The sequence below is a fragment of the Schistocerca cancellata genome, chromosome 1 (assembly GCF_023864275.1).
Source record: "Schistocerca cancellata isolate TAMUIC-IGC-003103 chromosome 1, iqSchCanc2.1, whole genome shotgun sequence".
Lineage (NCBI taxonomy): Eukaryota > Metazoa > Arthropoda > Insecta > Orthoptera > Acrididae > Schistocerca > Schistocerca cancellata.
In genome coordinates, this window is record NC_064626.1 from 860,710,903 (window position 1) to 860,732,322 (window position 21,420).

At 38.7% G+C, this 21,420-nt stretch overlaps 1 protein-coding gene across 1 annotated transcript in view; it reads left to right on the forward strand.

The window, feature by feature from the left end:
• LOC126189230 (formimidoyltransferase-cyclodeaminase-like) overlaps nt 1-21,420 on the forward strand; it is a 124,534-nt gene that overhangs the window by 74,804 nt on the left and 28,310 nt on the right. The window contains exons 5-6 of the mRNA XM_049930925.1: nt 6,939-7,185; nt 8,959-9,071. Coding sequence (XP_049786882.1) covers nt 6,939-7,185; nt 8,959-9,071 — 360 coding nt within the window. The remainder of the gene's footprint in view (nt 1-6,938; nt 7,186-8,958; nt 9,072-21,420) is intronic.

The following is a 21,420-nucleotide window of genomic DNA, read 5'->3' on the forward strand; positions in this document are numbered from 1 at the left end:
GGAGAGGGAAAGACGAAAGGATGTGGGTTTTAAGGGAGAGGGTAAGGAGTCATTCCAGTCCCGGGAGCGGAAAGACTTACCTTGGGGGAAAAAAGGACGGGTATACACTCGCACACACACACATATCCATCCACACACATACAGACACAAGCAGACATATTTAAAGACAAAGAGTTTGGGCAGAGATGTCAATCGAGGCAGAAGTGCAGAGGCAAAGATGTTGTTGAATGACAGGTGAGGTATGAGTGGCGGCAACTTGAAATTAGCGGAGATTGAGGCCTGGTGGATAACGGGAAGAGAGGATATATTGAAGAGCAAGTTCCCATCTCCGGAGTTCGGATAGGTTGGCGTTAGTAGGAAGTATCCAGATAACCCGGACGGTGTAACACTGCGCCAAGATGTGCTGGTCGAGCACCAAGGCATGTTTAGCCACAGGGTGATCCTCATTACCAACAAACACTGTCTGCCTGTGTCCATTCATGCGAATGGACAGTTTGTTGCTGGTCATTCCCACATAGAATGCATCACAGTGTAGGCAGGTCAGTTGGTAGATCATGTGGGTGCTTTCACACGTGGCTCTGCCTTTGATTGTGTACACCCTCCGGGTTACAGGACTGGAGTAGGTGGTGGTGGGAGAGTGCATGGGACAGGTTTTACACCGGGGGCGGTTACAAGGGTAGGAGCCAGAGGGTTGATGTCTGCTTGTGTCTGTATATGTGTGGATGGATATGTGTGTGTGTGCGAGTGTATACCCGTCCTTTTTTCCCCCTAAGGTAAGTCTTTCCACTCCCGGGACTGGAATGACTCCTTACCCTCTCTCTTAAAACCCACATCCTTTCGTCTTTCCCTCTCCTTCCCTCTTTCCTGATGAGGCAACAGTTTGTTGCGAAAGCTTGAATTTTGTGTGTATGTTTGTGTTCGTTTGTGTGTCTGTCGACCTGCCAGCACTTTCATTTGGTAAGTCACATCATCTTTGTTTTTAGGTATATTTTTCCTACGTGGAATGTTTCCTTCTATTATAACCATATCATTAATTTGAACCCAACAATTACGTTTGTTATTGTCGCTGTCGCATTTCGAAATCTTTCCTATCGTCTTATTTTCTCTTTATTTTCTCTTTCTGTTTTTACCAGTAGTCTCACTTTGTATTCACCTTCCCCTTTTACCGTAATCTACTATACAATTTTATCCCGCCTATATATGCTCAATAATACGTAACCCACTTCCAAACATAACCAAAAAAATTTTATTTTCCGCTTTCAACACTACCGCTGCTATAAAATCCACCGTTTCTACTTCCATTACAGCTGCTTTCACGTATTAAACAACCATTTCGGCTAGTTCTAATAACTTTCACTTTATTTCCACTTCCGTTTTTCGCACATCACTGGTCAATTTAGCCGCTCCCCACTGGTTTTAACGTCATTATTTCTTCGTCGGACAATTGTTAGCCCCATTTTCGTAATCTTTCACCACAACACCACTCCTTTTAATACGTTTTTTCGAAATTGTCCCGAATTTCTCCGTCCTTTAACGTGATTTAGCGGCAACACAACCACCTAACCTTTATGCACATCGCTGTCTACCAACCCAAGTTCACCACAGGATCAACTTAACCAACACTTTTTCGCCTTTTTTCATACCAGATCTAGATGTCTGCTTGTGTCTGTATATGTGTGGATGGATATGTGTGTGTGTGTGTGTGTGTGTGCGAGTGTATACCCGTCCTTTTTTCCCCCTAAGGTAAGTCTTTCCGCTCCCGGGACTGGAATGACTCCTTACCCTCTCCCTTAAAACCTACACCCTTTCGTCTTTCGCTCTCCTTCCCTCTTTCCTGATGAGGCAACAGTTTGTGTCTGTCGACCTGCCAGCACTTTCATTTGGTAAGTCACATCATATATATATATATATATATATATATATATATATATATATATATATATATATTAAAAAGTCTATTGTCCACTCATCAGAAATAACCACTAACTATGATTCATATGGTACCTCAACATTCAGAAATACAGTTATTACAAAATTTACCATGGAGACTACAGGATAATAAAAGGAAGAAGGTATTTTCCAAGGTGTTCAAAGATAATTTAAAACAAGAAAAACAATATAATATTGTAACTTTATGCAATGATCATCATTTACAACTTCATCTAGTAGTTATACTATTTAGTTACATTATATTTACTGAAGTAAAATTATAGAGTTTTCAATTCTCCTGTAGGACTACTATAAATAGCTTATCTGTATGTAACATAGTTCATAAAGATAAAATAAAATCAGTTAGATAAATTTATGGGATTGGGCTGTCATTTAGTGATTTTCATCGCCTAAAATACATTGTTCTTACTATTTGTGAACAGCTAAAGCAGTCCAATAGTTTATAGTCAATATGACTGATATCTGGAATCATCCTTGCTGCCTTTCTTAGTATACATTTAATACTCCCTTTTAGTCTCACACATTTCACCATTATTCTATAGTGGATTGCTTGAGTATGTAGTTCAATTTGCATTGTGGACACTGAATTTTTCTAATATCCTACCACTGAATCAAAGTTTGTCATATACTTTACCTACATCTGAGCCTATGTGCTCATTCCATTTCATATTCCTACACATTGCTACACACAGAAATTTGTAGATTTCACATATTGTCATAAATGAATTTTAAAGGCCAAATAGTGAAGTTTATTCCACATTTATATGCTGCAAACTACTGTAAAGTGTATGGCACACAATATTTCCCACTATATTATCATATGGAGCATGGGAATAATGATTCTGTGTGTGCTCTGATCAGTCTATTCATATCTTTGTATCCCAATGGGAGTAATAGGATGCTGAAGTATGTTCCTCAACACCTCATTAAATACTGGCTCTTGAAAAATGGAAAGCAGGCTTTTGAGGGATAACTGACATTTACCTACAATAAATAAAATAAAAACAAACATCTGCCAGCTGGGGTTTTTCAGCATTTGTGTGAAGGTCCGCCATGAGTCAAACAAATATATGGCCATCACACTACCCTTCATTGTATGTATTCAATACCCATCTCCCATACACTTAATCAGTATTTTAGTATGGTTTGCACAAGTATTTTGTAAGAAATCTCCTTTATAGCTTGTGTCTCTACTTTCCCAATATTTTATCAGTGAACTGATGTCTTTACCTATGACTGCCTATGTAATGATTTCATTTCATATACCCACAAATTTCTACATGCAAACATTTTACTGATTCCAGTTGTGAACCATTGATATTATAGTCATGGGATGCAACACTTCTTATCCATTTTTGAAGTGTCTGGTTCATCAATCTTCTGACTAGTTTGATGTAGCCTACCACAATTTCTCTCCTACACCAACCTCTTCAACTCAAGCTACCATTTGCACACAGTGTCCCCAGTTATTTGTTGGATGTGTTCACTGTCAGTTCTTACCCTCTAAAGCTTCCTCTAGTACCATAGAAATTGTTCCCTAATGTCTAAATGTAACAAATGACATATCATTCTGTTCCTCCTTTTAGTCAGTATTCTCTGTATGCACATTTTCAGTGCTTTTGTGTTCTGATACTCTGTTGCATGCCCCTAGACCTGATCTAGGTGCCAAATAATGGAGAAAGTCTTTCAAATATGCCTTAATAGATGGCACATGATCTTTGTATCACCCTTAGCTTTCCTCTGAAGTTTTAAAAATGCAATTTATTTAGACAAATACTGCCATTACTGGTTTCCAACTGACAGATTAATCTTCAGATAGCTTTTCATGTTTATATTTTGTTTTCTGTTGTTTACATTAGTTGTTGGGGAAAAAACAGCCAACAACTAATGTAAACAACATCATCATCATCACCTTTGTATCCTTCCAGCAAGTCAGTTAGGGTGTTCATGAACCATTTGCTTCCAACTTCCTCTGTCTTGATATACTTCTTGCTTGATATTGATTCCCAGTTTTCTTCTCCAGTCTTCAGGTCTTCCTTAATCTGATCTGACCATCTTTTTCTGAGTTGTCCTATTGGTCTTTTCCCCTGCACATTTCTATTGAAGTATTGTTTTGACAGGCAGTTACCCTTCATCCTCTCCAAATGTCCAAACCTCTTGAGCTGTGCAGCACTCAGTCTCTCAGTCAACGACAGATTCACTTACATCTCTCCTACGACATCTTCATCTTCTTTTCTAGTCTTCTGCAAGGCTGACTCCAGAAACTTTATTTTGCATGCACGTAACTTGCTCAAATCTGCCTTGTTAACCACACAGCAAGCTGTAGTCATAATTGGCAGGAGATACATTTCAAACACGGTCTGTCTGCCTCTTACAGGAACTACCTTGACTCTCACATATAAATGTAATATAAACAATAACAGCCACCTTAAGATGAACTTGTCAGTTCAAAACTGGTAAAGACGTCATTTTTATAAATAAATAGCGTTATTACCTGTGGCTGATTGCTGTTTTCTTCTTTGCAAGAATAAACTTTTAAAAACTTTCTTATTGCCAACTAGAACCAGTCAATTCCCTGATGTGGCACTTTGAATGCTCTTAATAAAGTATTTATTTTCTAATGTGCACATTACTTTTTGTGTTGATGTGGTGAGCAGCATAATTTTGTTGTATCAGAATACTGTCTCAATTTTCTGGATACAAATCAGTTATGTACAAAGAGAGATACATTGTTTTTTCATTCTCCTGAAGAATGTGAGATTTGGTGCTTAGTACCTTTTCATGTCTCACTCTTCATATGTTCCTTAAAACCTCATCTATTCCACATAAAATCACCTAATTTCTTTTCTTATAAGACTGGATTCCATTTATGAAGATTTAAAGCAAGTGCCCAGTCTTTGCAACACTTTGAAATATTATCAGGATCTGCCTTCAGTGATAAAAATTAGGGGTAATTGTTAGCCATGACTCATTACTGTGGCAAGCAAAGTTTCCAGAACTAACACAACCTCCCAAAGTCCTAAAAGGTCTCACATTCTCTAGCTTTATGTCCTTCTGAAGTTTAAGTAGGCTTCAGCTTCACAAGTGAGTGTCTGGAGCTTCCATGAAACAATGACTTTAGCTCCTCTGCCTGAGGACTTCATGCCACAGAACAGTATTAAATAAAAGTATGCATCATATCATGCAAATGATACCATAGCTGGTTTCAACATCTTATAAAGTTACCATCAGAATGTGTGATTTGATTGTTATTTGTTAATGCTCATTCCAAATACCTTGTTGATACAATCTACGGAATGTGATGAAAGAATGAATGAATGCTGAAGAATATGCTTTATTAAATTTTATAGTATAGTGGCTTACAGTGCTGTATTCAAGCATCATCTCGTAAGTCACCCACTATTACATCATTATACTTCCATATCCCATATGATAAGTAAAAGCTCTGTATGGGCAATATCTACTGAACAAATGACAACAATGGCATGAAGAGTAATGAGAATATCAAAAGTTTACTGTATCATAATGAAAATTACTAGATGGAAACAGCACACAGATTATTAGAACAGGCCATAAATCACTTGCTTTGGTGTCCAAGTGTGGGTGTCTCCACTTCATTTGAAAGAAAAGTAAAAGCTAAAATATATATGAATGTCTAAATGTGCCTATGCAGCATTTTTTATTCATCAGCAGGTAGATAGTTGCTTGCTCTCATTTTTACTTTTTAATAACAATAAAAGATGTAATACTGAGCATTAGGTTGCTCTCAAATTTAAATTTTTATATGCAGAAGAGATAGAAACAGGGATCCATGAAATAAGGAATTTCTTTTTTTTTATTCCAGTCTATGATCACAAAAATTGTCTGGTGACAATTTCCATCTGTCAGCACCAGCCCTCTGTGAAGCTGGAACTGTTGCATTCTTTTTTAAGACTGAGAGTATTTTTCTTATTTCATACATCAGTATCTTGTGTACTAAGTAGAATAGGTTTTTTATGGTATGGGATGGCAAGGATCTGAATAATTCTAAGGGAATGTCATCTACTTCAGGGGGTTTGTTCCAACTTAAATCTTTCAAACATCTGTGAAATTGTTCTTGCAGTGTCTGCAATATTGTCTTCAAGTTTGTTTCTCTTGTATAGCCCTTCCATGTAATCATTTCTTCCACCTTTCAGCCTTCCCTTTACCTTGTGCTGTTTTGTCATCTGAGTTCTTAATATTTATACAGGTGCTTATTTTCTCTGCGAGGTCTCCTTAATATTCCTATAGGTGGCATCTCTATTTCCCTAGCCAGATGTGCTTCTACAGCCTTGCACTTCTCCTCTAGACAAAAGGAAAAAGTGACCCTTATTATTCATTATAAAAGCTGTCATTGGATCAGAAAATAATTAAATATGCAGTAACCAAATTTACCTCATGTAAAAGCCCAGCACGTAGCAAAGCATATTTTAAATATGACCTAAAGTCTTTTATTCTGGACTACTGCTTCTATTCCATGGACGAATTTTTATTTAAATAAAAATCCTAGTTTTGAGGCATAGTCAATGAGGAGGAATGAAACGTAATATGCTCATATGCTCACTAAAGGGTATCTGGTAAACTGACTCATTCCACATCATTTTGATATAAAACCACTCTGTTTGCCATTTTGCACTTTCTGTCAATCTCTTTCCAGTAAACTTCATTTACTGTGGAAACCATAGTTGACTTAATGTAGTATACGTGAGCTAAACATGATTGTTAACTACATAAACACACCTTTTCTAAATATGATCCACTTCTTACAACACAGTTAGGTAATTCAACTCATATTCTTTGAATACACACTGCCTTCAAATTATTCTTGATACAAAGTGTACTATGAAACTCTGATTCATTTTGATCTTGGCCATTTTGTTTAATTACAGTGCTAGAATATGATTAACAAGTACTTATTCAATAATGAATCTATTAACTAAACTATGAAGATAAGTTTATCTGTTTTTCAGAATAGCATTGAATGTAAGAACAACTGGTCGAGGTGCTGATCAACCAGGAAGTCTTAAAGAAGTTCAGGGCATTGGATGGTGGCTTGAGGAGGAAAACCTAGCACAAGTGTCACTCAACATAACAGACTTTGATGTAACTCCACTTCATATAGCCTATGAAGAAGTGTGCAAAGAGGCAGCAGCTCTACGTGTGTCAGTCGTGGGATCAGAATTGTTGGGAGTTGTTCCACTGAAAGCAATTCTGCAGGTAATGTCAGGATGACAAATAAATATGAGCAATGTACAAGCTTATGTCATGTCTGGATTATTTTAATACCAGTAACTCATTAATGGCTGAAACAGATAAGCTGAAAATGTAATTGTCGAACCTGCCCTTTTTGAGAAGACTTGTCAACTAGTAACAGCTACACATTAAATTTCAGTCTTTAATGCAAAAAAGTACCTACTCACTATTTTGCAATAGCAGAATATGTCATTCCTGTTCATTTTTTTATTCTTTATATGATGGTCAGTCAAAAAAATAATACTTACTGTTTTTACTGGTAAGTCAAAAATTTGAATGTCATACCATTCTGCAAAACCTTTTCTCCATTTCATTACAGTAGCAACTTTCTGCATCAAAGGATGCCAGTATTGCAGTCACTTGCAAGATGGCCAACATTTATTTTCATATATATGTGTTAAGATTGCATTCTGTGATAGAATTCTTGTATGCAGAAGGTGAAATGCAAATTTGCATTCATGAGAGACTGAAAAATGACATGTGTACAGTCATGCAACAGTGGATACCAGCACCGTTGGATTACTGGTTTTGTCACTGTAATGAATCTGAGAGGCAAATATCATTGGCCGATGAAGCAGGGAGCAGCAGGCCAGTGACTGCATGGACTCCACACAATATTCAGTGAGTCAGTGACATCATTTATTGTGACTGCCAGGTAACTGCTGATGATTTTTGTCACATTACCTCCCTCAGTGTGATGAAAATTGTTTAGCGGCTGAGATACTCAAAATTTTGTGCAACTTGGGTACCAAGAATGTTAATCGCTCCAAACAAAGAGATAAGAAAAACAATTACACAGAACTCTTGCAGCACTTCCATTTGGAAGGAGAGGAGTTTCTAAAAAAAATTGTGACTGGAGATGAAACATGGGTTCATTTTTCTAAACCAGAATCAAAGAGTCAGTCAAGGCATCATAGAAACTCATTAAAGAAGAAGAAGTTAAAAATTGTGCTGTTGGCAGGGGAAGTTATGGGTACAATATTCTGGGATGCAGAGGGTTTGATTATGGTTGTTTTTTTGAAGCATGGATGCACAATAAATTCTCTCCAATATTTCAGAATCCTCAAACATCTTAAAGCATATCTTCAGCCAGTTTGTCCAACAGAAGCTATTGGGGATGTTTTTCTTTCGTGTGACAATACAAGACCACATCACACTATTGAAGAGATTGTGAAAATGGATGGGAAGTCTTACCTCACCCCCATCCAGCCCTGACTTATCACCATTAGACTTTCATCTCTTCAGGCTGTTGAAAGAAGTTCATTGTGTGATTTACTTTAAAGATGAGGAGGTCAGGAAAATGTCCATGCGTCAATGGCTTCGGAAGCAGGACCCTGTGTTTTATGAGACTGGAGTACATGTCTTGTTAAAAGATGGATCACAACTGTGGAAATGGATAGAGATTATATTGAAAAGTCATAAATTAATCATCAATGTTGTGGTTTTCTATCTCTGTTTTTGCATTTGAAATTCTTGACGAATAAAATTAAAAAAAAAATAGGAGCCATTACTTTTTGACTGAACCTCACAACTGCTCTGCTTTGAAACTAAAAATACAAGTAGAAAATTCGGATTTATTTTACCAAATCCTAATTCTAATTTTGTTTAGCAAAAGAAAAGGTGATGTTACATTTCATCAGACATCAACTATGCAGAGAATCTTCCAGAAATAAAAATGTATTCATCTTTGAAATGTTGTTACATGTACAGCAATACCAAGAAATTATTTCCTTACAGGTTGCAGAATATTATATAGACAAGGAAGATCTGTTTGTACTAACAGAAGATCAAAAAGTTCGACTTGCTATTAACAAACTTGGCCTTTCAGAACTACACACCTTCAATCCAAGGTGAGTACCATTACAAATTTCCAAATCACCTAATATAATGGACTAATATGTCTTACATGCAAAGAATATCATACCAAAAAGGAAAAAAATCCTGACAGTTGAGCTGTCATTAAAAATTTGTAAATATTCAGCATAACAACAGATGACATATGAAATACACCGCAGGTAAATGAGGACCCTAAAAAGTGTGTAAATCAGTATAAACAACACACATGGTTAAGACAAAGTGTGAAATCAGCTGTGGCAGACCACTGAAAGGATCATAGCAAAGTCAAGAAATAAATAAATAAATAAAATATCACACAAGTACCAGCTGATGAATGCATTACTTAAAGAAGGGCTACCAAGGAGGCTTTGAAAACCTCAAAATGAGAATTCACAGCTATGCAGATAATGGTTTCTGGTTTTGTCACAGTCATCCATCTGGGAAGTAGCTGATAAGACACAACTTGTGAGAAACATAAATAGCTCTCAGGAAGCACCTCTGGAACAATAATAAATAAAAATGTTTGGCCTTCCATTCCATTTTAAAACAGTCTTCCTCCTCTATCTTTTGCTTGCCAGAGCTTTGCCAATGGTGATAGCACATCAAAGAGAGCTTGATGAATATCAGCTTTGGTAGAAATCACTAAGAGGCAGTAGGAATGTACCAGTAATGAGACACGAATGATAATATAGAAACACAATTTACTGACAAGTACAATACAAGCAGCATATCCAATCACAGATACAGCTCAAAACCCACTGCTGTCTTTGGTCAAGTTGCAGATAGTACAGTTCTTACTTGTTAGTCCCCCCCCCCTGGGACCAACTGTGCCGTGATTGGGAGTGGTGCAAGGCACAGTCCGACTGTTTCTCAATGGAAGGTGCCATGGAGCAGAGTGCGGTGCTTATGTCAACTAGATGATATGGCTGCAAATGTTGAGGGGGTCATCGCATGCACACCTACCTAGGTGTTGGTGGGTGCCTGAGAGGCAAAGGAGGTGTTGGGGGTGTAGTTTTCCCTGCTGATGCATCCAATGTATTGTATGGTGTGGATGGGTTGTTTGTTTGTGGACTATTGGTCCTAGGGCATGTAAAGATGAGGACGGCGTCTTCGGATCCTTCAGATGAGTTGGCAGTGTAATCAGTGTCATCTGGAAGGGAATAAGTTGTTCCATTCATCAGAAACATGCAGCATTGCTTGGAGGTGGATCGTTGTGAAGGAGATTATAGTTAAGCCGTTGTCCAAGAGTTAGGTGGAATCATCATTAGCATCAAATGTGGCAACATTGAGCTGGATGACAAGAGATGGTGTTGCTTTGGATATGGTTGTCTGCAAGACAGTTAGAAGTGAGTGTCACTTGGTGCTATTGGAATCCTCTGGGTGATGATATGGCTGGGTATCATGAATTGACCTTTTGCAGTTGGTCATATTCACATGTCTTTACCCAGGTGTGGCAATCTCTCTTCGTTTTTGGCCACAGAAAACATTCAGTGATTAGGCAGATTGTATGGCATATGCCAGGATGAGAAAGGTTGTACAATTGGTTAAGCATTTCATGTCACATTGTTAGTGGTACAAGCTGTGAAATTTTGTTGAGAAACATTTCACACAGGATCAATGTTTGATTGGCTGTGATTGTGCATCTTTCAATTTTGAAGCTGGTTTCATTGCTGAATAGTAGTTTGTCAGTTTGTCAGGTGGCAACCTGGTGTTCATAGTTGAAGTGGAGCGGTATGATATTAACCTTTGACATGTAATCAGCAATGAAGTCTGCGCTGTGTAAGTGTCATATGTCTGTTGAGGACTGTAAGATGAAGCCAGGTGTGGAAAATGTCATGCACTTACTTCCTTTGATGGATGTTCTATAGTGTCGACAAGTGGCTTGCGGTCCATGAGTAGAATGACATTCTGATCTTCAGTGTCTTTGTGGAAGTACTTAACTGCCTCACAAAGCATGAGAAATCCCTGCTGAATGCCATTTGGATTGGGAAGCTGTCAGTTTGCAAGAGAGAAACCAGAGAGGTTGGATTTCACTGCCCAGCAACTGTTGTAGCACCGCACCTTGCATCAGTGGTAACGATCAGTTGAGCATCTGGGATGGGATATGTGACTGTGACTGCATTAACGAGATGTACTTTTCTGCTATAAAAATCATTTCACATGTCTTCAGTCCATTCAACTTTTCTTTTTTTCATTTTTGTTGTGACCTGATAAAGTATTTATGAGCAACACTTGCAAGGCAACTGCTTGTGGCAGGTGGCATCAGTAGAAATTTAAAATTCCAAGGTAACATCAAGTTCATGGTAAATTGGTGGTAGTGGAAACTGTCATACAGTTTCTACCCTGTTTAATGTTAGTTTGATGCCTGTGGCACTAATTACGTGTCCTAGTAAATTGACTTCTTCTTGACATAGTTGATATTTGTCATGATCGATTGACACACTACTGTCTTGTAAGGTTTAGAAAACTTACTTGAGGTGTACCTGATGTTCTTCAGTGGTGGCAGAAAAAAATAAGTATTTTGTTGAGGCATGCATAGCAATGATTGATGTGAAAGAGGATGTTGTCAATAAATTGTTTCCACATTTATGCAGCATTTTTAAACCCATAAAGCATGAAAAGGTACTTGTACAGATCTAAGGGTTTGATGGTTGCCATTTTTGTGGTACTGTCAGTGTGCATCATGATTTGCAAATACTCGTTTTTACAGTCAAGTACGCTTTAGTGGACATGCCTGCCAGTGCATGAATAAAGTCTTGTATATTTGGTACTGGGTAACTGCCATGGATTGTATTGATGTTTAGGACTCTGTAATCACTGCAGAGGTAAAGAGTGCCATCATTTTTTGGTATTAATTTGATAGCTGATGCCCATGGGCTATTGGACGAAGGAACAATACCAGCTTGCAGCATATCATCAGTCACTGCTTTAGTAGCACGCAGGTTAGTTGACCAGACTGGCTTTGGCAGCCAGACACTGTGGTCATGTATGTTGTGAGTTGCACTTGCGTGAGTATGTGTGTTGTCTGTTCTGATGAAGGTCTGTGTGGCCAAAAGCTTTGTTTGAATCTTTTTGTTGTGCCTAACTGTGTCTCAGCATCTCCCATATATGGTGATTAGCAACTATCCTTTTCACAATATTTTTACTACTGTGTGTGATGTCTATGTGCTGGACTTAGTACATGTGACCTCTAGCTAAAAGATATCAAATTAAATATTGAAGGCTTTGTGTCTGTGCGAGTATAACACAATGAGTTCAAATATTTGAGGTTCAATTACTGTTTCATTCTATGACTTTTGTGTAACTGCACATGACTTCCACCTCTAATACATGTTCACAAATATGAAGAAATGAAAGTGTGCCATCATTTGGGCTATGTCCCTCTATAACTGACTCAAGAGTTGGCTCCATTGTTGATAGAGAAGAAAGGCATAACACCACCAACAGAATCATGTCTGTTAAAGCACTGTAATGTTCAAATAATGCTTCAGACTGATAATGTGCTTTACTTCCTTTTACTGTACAACACATTCATTTCATATTCTGAGATAAATTTTGAAGCAGTCTCTTGCATTCTGTATGGTCTAGCACTATACGTATAGATAAAAACAAAGCTTCCAGTCTTAGAGCCTCAATGTACCTTTCTTTTAGCACAGTGGGGTACAGATTGGGTTCCATTATTTTCAGTTTGTGACCAAATGGGAAGGGAAGTTAAATACTCAGTAATGAACTTTGGAGACAACATGGGAATTTCTTTCTTTTTTTGTAAGGTCTTATCAGACTAGGTCTATTGTTGACATATTCCAGCCGGAGGTTAATGTGTCAAACCAATAGCAGTACTGAGTTCTTGGATAAGGCAGTTCATGTTGGTAGAGGTGAGCATGCAATTACTGGAAGTGAAACCATAACTCTTAATGCTGACAAATAACCTAGTTTTTTGGGACATTCTAAGATGAATATCAATTTCAATGTCTCTGCACATAAAACCAACAACATGAGCATGCAGCAGTCAGACCACCACTAGCTGACTGCTATACCTCATTATAAGACTCAGCAGTGAGGATTCAAATTTAACCTAGCCCATCTCAGCACAGTCTGAAAATGTACACTACCAATTGCCAACCAGACAATGGTGATGACAATTTCTTCCAACATCAATATTTATGCAGGCTACACTTGCTTTATTTTGGCTTCTGCTTTGAGTTAAGTCCTTGCCTCCAGTAAGTTAGCAAGAGAAAAAATTTCATTTATTTCTGTGATGCAGGTATTCCCTCCTAAGCTCATTCTCCTGAATACAAATAGCTCCTCAGGCCATTATAAGCTCTCTTATGCATTGGGTCCAAAATATTTCAATAAAAAGTGTGTCAACAACTGAGCAGGTGGTGACTGAAATTATTGCTGTCTCAATAAACTACAGATACCAGTCATTGAATACTCGCATCTATTTTGACTGCATCAGAGGTGGGAATCTTCCTACATGTTTGTCAAGAGGCCTGAAGATAATGTAATATATTGCTCAGATTGGTTGCTCAATAAAATAACAATTTGGAAATTTATATGGTTGAAAGGTGTTTTCATTTGACGTTTCGTACTGAACAGCCGAAGTCCCATAGCCATCTGTAGAAAGATGGACATACAGAGAAAAGTGTAATTCGTTATCTTGATTCATGTGAAGCAACGCCACCTGAGAACTGAAATAGCTTGGAGTGTGAAAAGTTATCAAGGTGAATTTAAAAATATAGTAGGCCATAGAGCATATGGGGATATATTTATGAAGTATGAATGATAGTGCAGTTAGATAACAGCATCAGGGAATATTCAGTTGAGAAAATTAATAAATTATGAGACAGAATTCCTGGGCAGCAATTACTTACTGGAGAAAAAATGTTTAGTACTGCTAACAGACAAACATAAAATGACAATCTACCTAGCTTTCATAACTTGAAGTTCCTTCCTTGGGGAGAGGAGAGGGATAAATTGGTGAAGGTTAAAAGGAAGAGCAGGTCGTTCCGAATCCAGGATGAGATGACCACTTATAGTGAGGCTGAGGATCCACCCTTGCATGTTAACATACGGTAATGCGATAACTCTTTGTTAACAAATCCTTTCATGTAATGAATTACATGACAGTATGGTTGAACACTTACACACTAATGATCCAATGCATTATGAGGACCTGCTTAATAAGGTGTTAGTCCACATTTGAAGCACAATATAGCAGCTATTACGCATAGCATGCATACAACAAGTCCTCGGTAGGTTTTCAAAGGTACATAGCACCAGATGTCTACACACAGGCCATGCATTTCTTGTAAATTACAGGCTGAGGGTTTGAGGGCACAGAGCTGGTGCCCGATAGCGCCCCATATAATAGTGTAAAATGTACGGACATTTATAAGTTGGGGAAAATGTCGAGGATAAAATGTCTGAGCAAATCCCCAAAATTCATAAATGCCCAGGCATTTATGCATTTAAAAGATTAATTGATAAGTGGCACTAATAAAAAATTTTAAGTTAATATTCTGAATTAGAAAAGGTGTTTTACAACACTGTTTCTTTTGTGGTCAGATAACCAAGCTGATAAAATTGCTTGTGAATTTGGGGAGAGTAATTAAGGAAAATAAATTGGACTGCAAACATAACTTTTTACATCTTTAATGAGGTCAATTCTTAGGGCAGTGGACAACAAAAAAAAAAAGAGCACTAAAGTTTAAAAGTAAGTTTTGAAATGGAAAATATGGAAACACTGTGTGGCTAGTGCCTCCCATTGGGTAGACCGTTCGTCTGGTGCAAGTCTTTAGAGTTGACACCACTTCGGCAACTTGCATGTCAATGGGGATGAAATGATGATGATAAGGACATCACAACATCCAGTCCCTGAGTGGAGAAAATCTCCGACCCAGCCAGGAATCGAACCCGGGCCATTACGTATGACATTCTGTCAGCTGACCACTCATCTACCAGGGGCGGACAGTTTTGAAATGAAGTATAGTTTGTATTAAGTAGCTAGTTTGTAGGTTGTATTTTTACTTATACTATACTACGGCAAAAAAAATTTTTTTTTAAATGTCAGTCGCTATCTTGATCTTCATAAGTTGAAGAAGAATGATGAAGTTCCGATTCTGCCTCAGATTCTCCTGAATCTGATTCCTCACTGACCACTGGGTTCTTCTCCATTTTGTCTTGGATTGGACTGTTCGGTGTGAGATTTTCCTTGGGATCAATAGGCTTATGTCATTTACCTGCTCCATTCATCAACATCCAGTTGTAAGAGAGAAAGTTTAATTCTGCAGCTCTCTGATGTGAATCTGTTGCTTTTTTTACTGTGGATCCGTCCAAAAGTACTGAAGGAATGTTCTTTAGGAGCAGATGTAACTGGTGGGCCCAGAATTTTTATGGCAACCTGAGAGTGAGGACTCATCCCTTCCCACACAAATTGTCTGAATCATATTCCTTGTTTGTCCCTATAATCAGCTAAGTTCTCTCTAACTTGAATGACATTTAGTCCAGTGTTCTTTGCTGTGCCACAAACTAAGCTTATTAGATCAAGCACCTTGATAGGCTTTAAGTTACTATCTTCTACTGCTGGATCAAGAAGATTAGCTGCAACGCGGGCATTGGTTCTTTGTTTTTAAATATATGTTAGTGTTCTCATTTTATCTTCACAGCAGTGTAGTCATATGAAAGTAGATAAAGAAAGGAACAGAATAGAAAACTATAATCTGTCTCAAATGTCACTACATCTGACAACAAAGGCCTTTTTTATGTTTTTTCAATGAAAACAGTTTAACATTTAAGAATACATTTATCATCAATATATTCAGTGATCTTTCCCAGGAGGCATCGTCTTACCATAGCACTGTCTGTGCAGGTGGGAGAGGTTGTGTGCTCCAGTGAAGCTGGTAGTTATGCAGGCAGTAGTGTAGCTACTGGCAGGTCCAACCTAGCCAGACAGAGCTCAGCAGAGGAGCCAGACCAAGTGTGTCTTACAATGCCCTTTCTTTCTTTCCTTTCCTCACCCATCCCTCCTGCCTTCCACCACAGGGGCCCAAAAAGCATTTGCAGTTTTTGTGTCTCCAGTTATCATAGTCACTATACCACTGGACTAAGATTACAAAGCTGTAAGGGACAGTTTCATTGTTGTTGTGCAGGAACTTTTACATGTTAAAAAAATATGTGCACAGGCATCATTTGGAGGACAATACCATCAGTCCAATACAGGAAAGCCCTGTAGTGATCAGCAAGTTGCAGTGGGAGCAGGACTGTGTAATCTGGAAGCTCTTAGTGACAAACCGGCATGTAGGTGGCAGGCGTTTGATTGCCATTTTACTCGAGGAGGCTGTAGAGTAACTCGTGCTGCACCTGTGATTGAGCAGGCCTATTCAGAATCCACTCTGCTCAACTTGCATAGGGAGGAGGCTTGGAAAGGTGCCCTTAACATAGTCAGCCTAACCAACCAACTACCTGACTGGACGGTTACATCCAGATGGTACACCACATGTGGTCAAAAGAAAAGGAAGAAACAAAACTTAAGTATTACTACCTGGAATGTTCGAACTCTCATTGATTCAGACAAAAGCAACCAACCACAACAAAGAACAGATATTGTGGCACAAGAACTAAAAAGATGTAATACCAATACTGCTGCCCTCAGTGAAACAAGACTTGCGGGCGAGGCTCAACTACAAAAACAAGCTAGAGGCTACACTTTCTACTGGAAAGGGAAAGATGAAAATGAGCCTCGTATCAATGTGGAGGGTTTGCTGCGAGGAATCAACTTGTCAGTGATCTAGACAAACTACCCTCTGGAATAAATGAAAAACTTATGACCCTTTGTCTCAAACTCGTGAACACGAAAACACCACTATAATTAGTGCATATGTACCAACCCTAGACTCAGAGGATGATAAGAAGGAAGAGCTCTACACCCAGATAGACTGACTCTTATCAACCATACCTCAATCAGATAAAGTTATTCTACTAGGTGTGTGTTGGCAGAGACTATTCCCTATGGAAAGGTATTATTGGTAAGGAGGGTATAGACAATGGCAGCTCCAATGGAACCCTTCTTCTGACTAAATGCTCAGAACACAATCTGATCATTAGAAACACTCTCTTTTGACAGAAAAATAAGTTTAAAACCACATGGCAATACCCCAGTTCAAAACACTGGCATCTCATAGATTATGTGATTGTGCAGTCTAGAGATCGACATGATGTGAAGATCACAAGAACTGTAGCTCAGGCTGATGACTGATGGACAGATCATCGAATGGTCTGTTCAGTAATGGCTCTACAAGTGCCACCCAAATGATGGAAGCAAAAGAAACAAGCAAAACATCTGCTAAATATTGAATGACTAGAAGATAAAAAAGTCCAAAAGAATTTCCAGAACATTGTGAAGCAAAAGTTGCCTGCTGAGTATCCTGACAATGTTGAAGAACACTAGTCAGTGCTGAAAACCATCCTTTCCTGCTTTTGGCTTGCCAAGAATCAACTGGATTCATCAAAAGAAAACATCAAGACTGGTTTCAAGAAAATGATGATGAAATTCAAAGCATGTTGGATAAAAAAAAGAAAGGCCTACAACACCTGGCAAACTGATCCAACATCAGTCCACAAAAAACAAGCTTATCTCCATGTCAAAGCTGATGTTCAAAGGAAAACCAGAGCCCTCAAAAATCAATGGTGGACTATAAAATCAACTGAAGTGGAAAATTTAGCAGCAACCAACAACTCCAGAGCCTTCTTCACTCTCACAAAAGCGATCTGAGGCCCCTCAAAAAGAGGCCTAAACCCCATTCAATCTAAAGATGGTATACAACTTTTTAAAGACTTGGTATCTATTGGCTTGCAGTGGAAGGAGCACTTTGAAGAATTTCTGAACAGAGATTCAGAGGTGTACGAGGTCATTTTTACAAAAATTCCATATAAACCCATTCAAGACCAAATGAGTGATGCCGCTCCCCTTCAAGAGGTTGAAGAAGCTATTCACCAACTGGAGAATGACAAAGCCCATGGACTGGATTGAATCTCAGCTGCACTATTTAAAAATGGTGGCACCGAATTAATCAAAAACTTTCATATACTTATTACCAAGATATGGATCACTGAGACAATACCTGCTGATCTGTGTGGCACCACTATCATTACTATATTCAAAAATGGCAATAAGATCCATTGTGGAAACTACGAAGGCATATCACTACTCTCAATAGCTGGAAAGATTCTTGCTAGGATTGTCTCCAACCAACTACTTCCTCTGGCTGAAAAAAACCATAACTGAAGCTCAGTGTGGCTTTAGACCTAATTGAGACATGGAGATATGATTTTCAATGCAAGGCAAATGCAAGGAAAACCTAAAGAACAGAACCAACCCCTGTACATGGTATTCATAGACCCTGCTGAAGCCTTTGACTCTGTTAATCAGGAAGCACTCTGGAAAATTCTGACATAATGTATGATCTGAAAAATACATCAAAATACTTTGGCTTCTACATGACAACGTGAATGCCACTGTCCTTGCTCCAATGGACCCAGAGAAATGTTTAAGATCACCACAGGAGTCAAGCAGGGATGTATTATTGCACCTTGCCTATTCTTGATATTTGTGGGAACCATACTTCACCTCGTTAAGGAAAACCTACCGGTGGGTGTTGAAATAGCTTATAGGGCTGATGGTAATCTATTCAGCCTTAGCAGACTCCGAGATAAAAGCAAAATGACCACAACAGCTGTCATAGAATTTCAGTATGTTGATGATAACATTATCCTGGTAAACACAGAGGAGGATCTACAAACTATCCTCAATGCATTCAGTCTGGCATACAAATTCATTGGTCTTGAGCTTAACACAAACAAAATGGAAGTCCTCTATCAGCCAGCCCCAAATTCCACTGCAGCAGCTCCAGTTAATCACAGTTGATGGAACACCTCTAGAGATTGTAGAGTATTTTCCATACCTGGGAAGCCATCTTTCTGCAAATTCTAACATAGAATCCGAAATTCAACACTAACTAAACTTTGCAAATGCTGCATATGGTTGTCTTTTGAAAAGAAAAATAACCATGATTTGAGTGCTAAAACTAAGCTTACAGTCTACAATGCCATTATCATGCCTACATTTCTTTATGGATGTGAAACCTGGAATCAAAATCCTTCAAAAAATACCACCAACATTGTCTAAGGAGAATATTGAAAGTAAAGTGGCACGATCAGTGGACAAACAACAGCATTTTGGAAGAAACCAGCTTTGAAGCAAAAATTGTCATACACCAACCTCGCTGGGCTAGTCATATCATCTGCATGCCAAACTCCCATCTCCCTGAGCAAATCATGTTCTCCCAATTCAAGAATGGCCAATGCAAGGGAGGGCAAAGAAAACGACAAAGATGTCCTCAAGTCAAATATGACAAAATGTTAAATAAACACAAATGATTGGGAAACTGCAACACTAGACAGATCCAAATGGCGACAAATTGTTCAACAAGGAACACTTAATTCTGAAAAGCAGAGACAACTGCAGAAGAATAGGAAGAGAGATCACAGAAGAAAACAAGAGCATTTGAGAGGAACAAACCTATTACACCATTCAGTCAACACCAACTGCCTATGCCATTATTGCAGAAGAATCTGTAGCTCCAGAATAGGGTGATTTAGCCACCAAAAAATCTACCAAAACACATTTCATACTCATCAGTGAGTAAATCCCTATGATATGACATTCCGTAATAATTTTGCTATCAATAATCATTATTCAGTATTATTCAGAGATTTAGCATGGATTATAAAGTGTGTTACGTTACAAAGTGATGATTTAAGGACAATGGTTTTTTTTATACGGGCTTTTCACTACACTGTTGTTCCAATGCAATGTCTGTGTGTGTGTGTGTGTGTGTGTGTGTGTGTGTGTGTGTGTGTGTGTGTGAGAGAGAGAGAGAGAGAGAGAGAGAGAGAGAGAGAGAGACAGAGAGAAACCAAGAGTGAAGAACAGAACTGGCAGTCCGCCGCTGTACCCCGAGGATGTCTCCCGCAGTCAGAGATGAAACTTAATGGGAGAGTTTTATACTTCGACCATGGCCTATAAACCCGGAAGATTTAAGTGAAAACATTATAAATGATAAGCTGCTGTCAGCAACATACGCCCTTCCTTGGAACAGCAAGTTGGAATGCTAGTGAAAAAAAATCTTCCCTCCTCTTTCCTTTTGTTCTTAGAAATAAAGGCAATGAATGAGATATGTAGATTTAAGTGAAAACATTTAATAACTTTTAATGTCAGATTTATCATCCCATCCCTTATTTTAAATGGTAAATTTTACATTCTGGCAATAATAACTTTACAAAGTACTTTTTATTACATGTCTGGATTTTGTGCATTTCAAACTACTTTTGCCAAATTCCTCGGCAAATTCCCATTTATAAATGTCGTGCCCACTGGGCATTTGCCCGGCCCACAACAGTAGTCCCATATGTGTTCCATCAAATTCACATCAGGTGTATTTAATTGAAAAGACATCAACATGAGTTCACTATCACACTCCGCAGGCCACTGTAACATGATTCTGGCCTTCAAGCACAGTTATCCTACTGCTGTTGCCATCAAGGAAGTTGTCAAGTATGAAGGGATGCAGGTGGTCTCCAAACTGTTCACTTAGTCCACAGCTTTCACTATGTGTTTGATCACTGCCACAGGTCCTATGGAAGCCCAGGTCAGTGTTCCCCATAGGATAATGCTGTTGCAACTGGTGTTTGTCTGTGGCAGAATGCACGTTTGGAGCAGCCATTTGCCTCGATGATGGCATATCTGGATATGCCGTCAACCTGGTGTCACAAAAAACGTGATTGCCTGGCCAGACAACACGTTTCCATGGATCTGTGGCTAACCTTAATGATCCTGTACCCAGTGTAATTGGAACTCATGATATTGTTGGATCAACACAGGAAGGCATAGGTGTCATCAGTTGCAGCACTCCATGTTTCACCAAGTATGCTAAACAATGTGCTCCAAAACACTTGTTCCCATACCAGAATGTACTCTGTCATCAGATCTGCCACAAATTGCCGTTTATTCTTCTTTACAGAGTGGGTAAGCCACCGACCTGCACATTCTATGATGAGGTGTGGATTACCAGCAGCTTGGCTCCTGCTCATGGTTTCACCATCCTTCAACTACTTTCCATAGACGCGAGTAGTATGCAAACAGCATACCAGCTTCATTGTTTCTGAGATGATCGTACCCAGATATCAGGCCATTACAATCTTCTCTTTGTTGAAGTCTATTATGTTAGTGGATTTTCCTATTTGTGGCCCTTATTGTCACCAGAACGGAGTGGGGGAATTGAGAGACTCTAAAGGAGGAGGGGG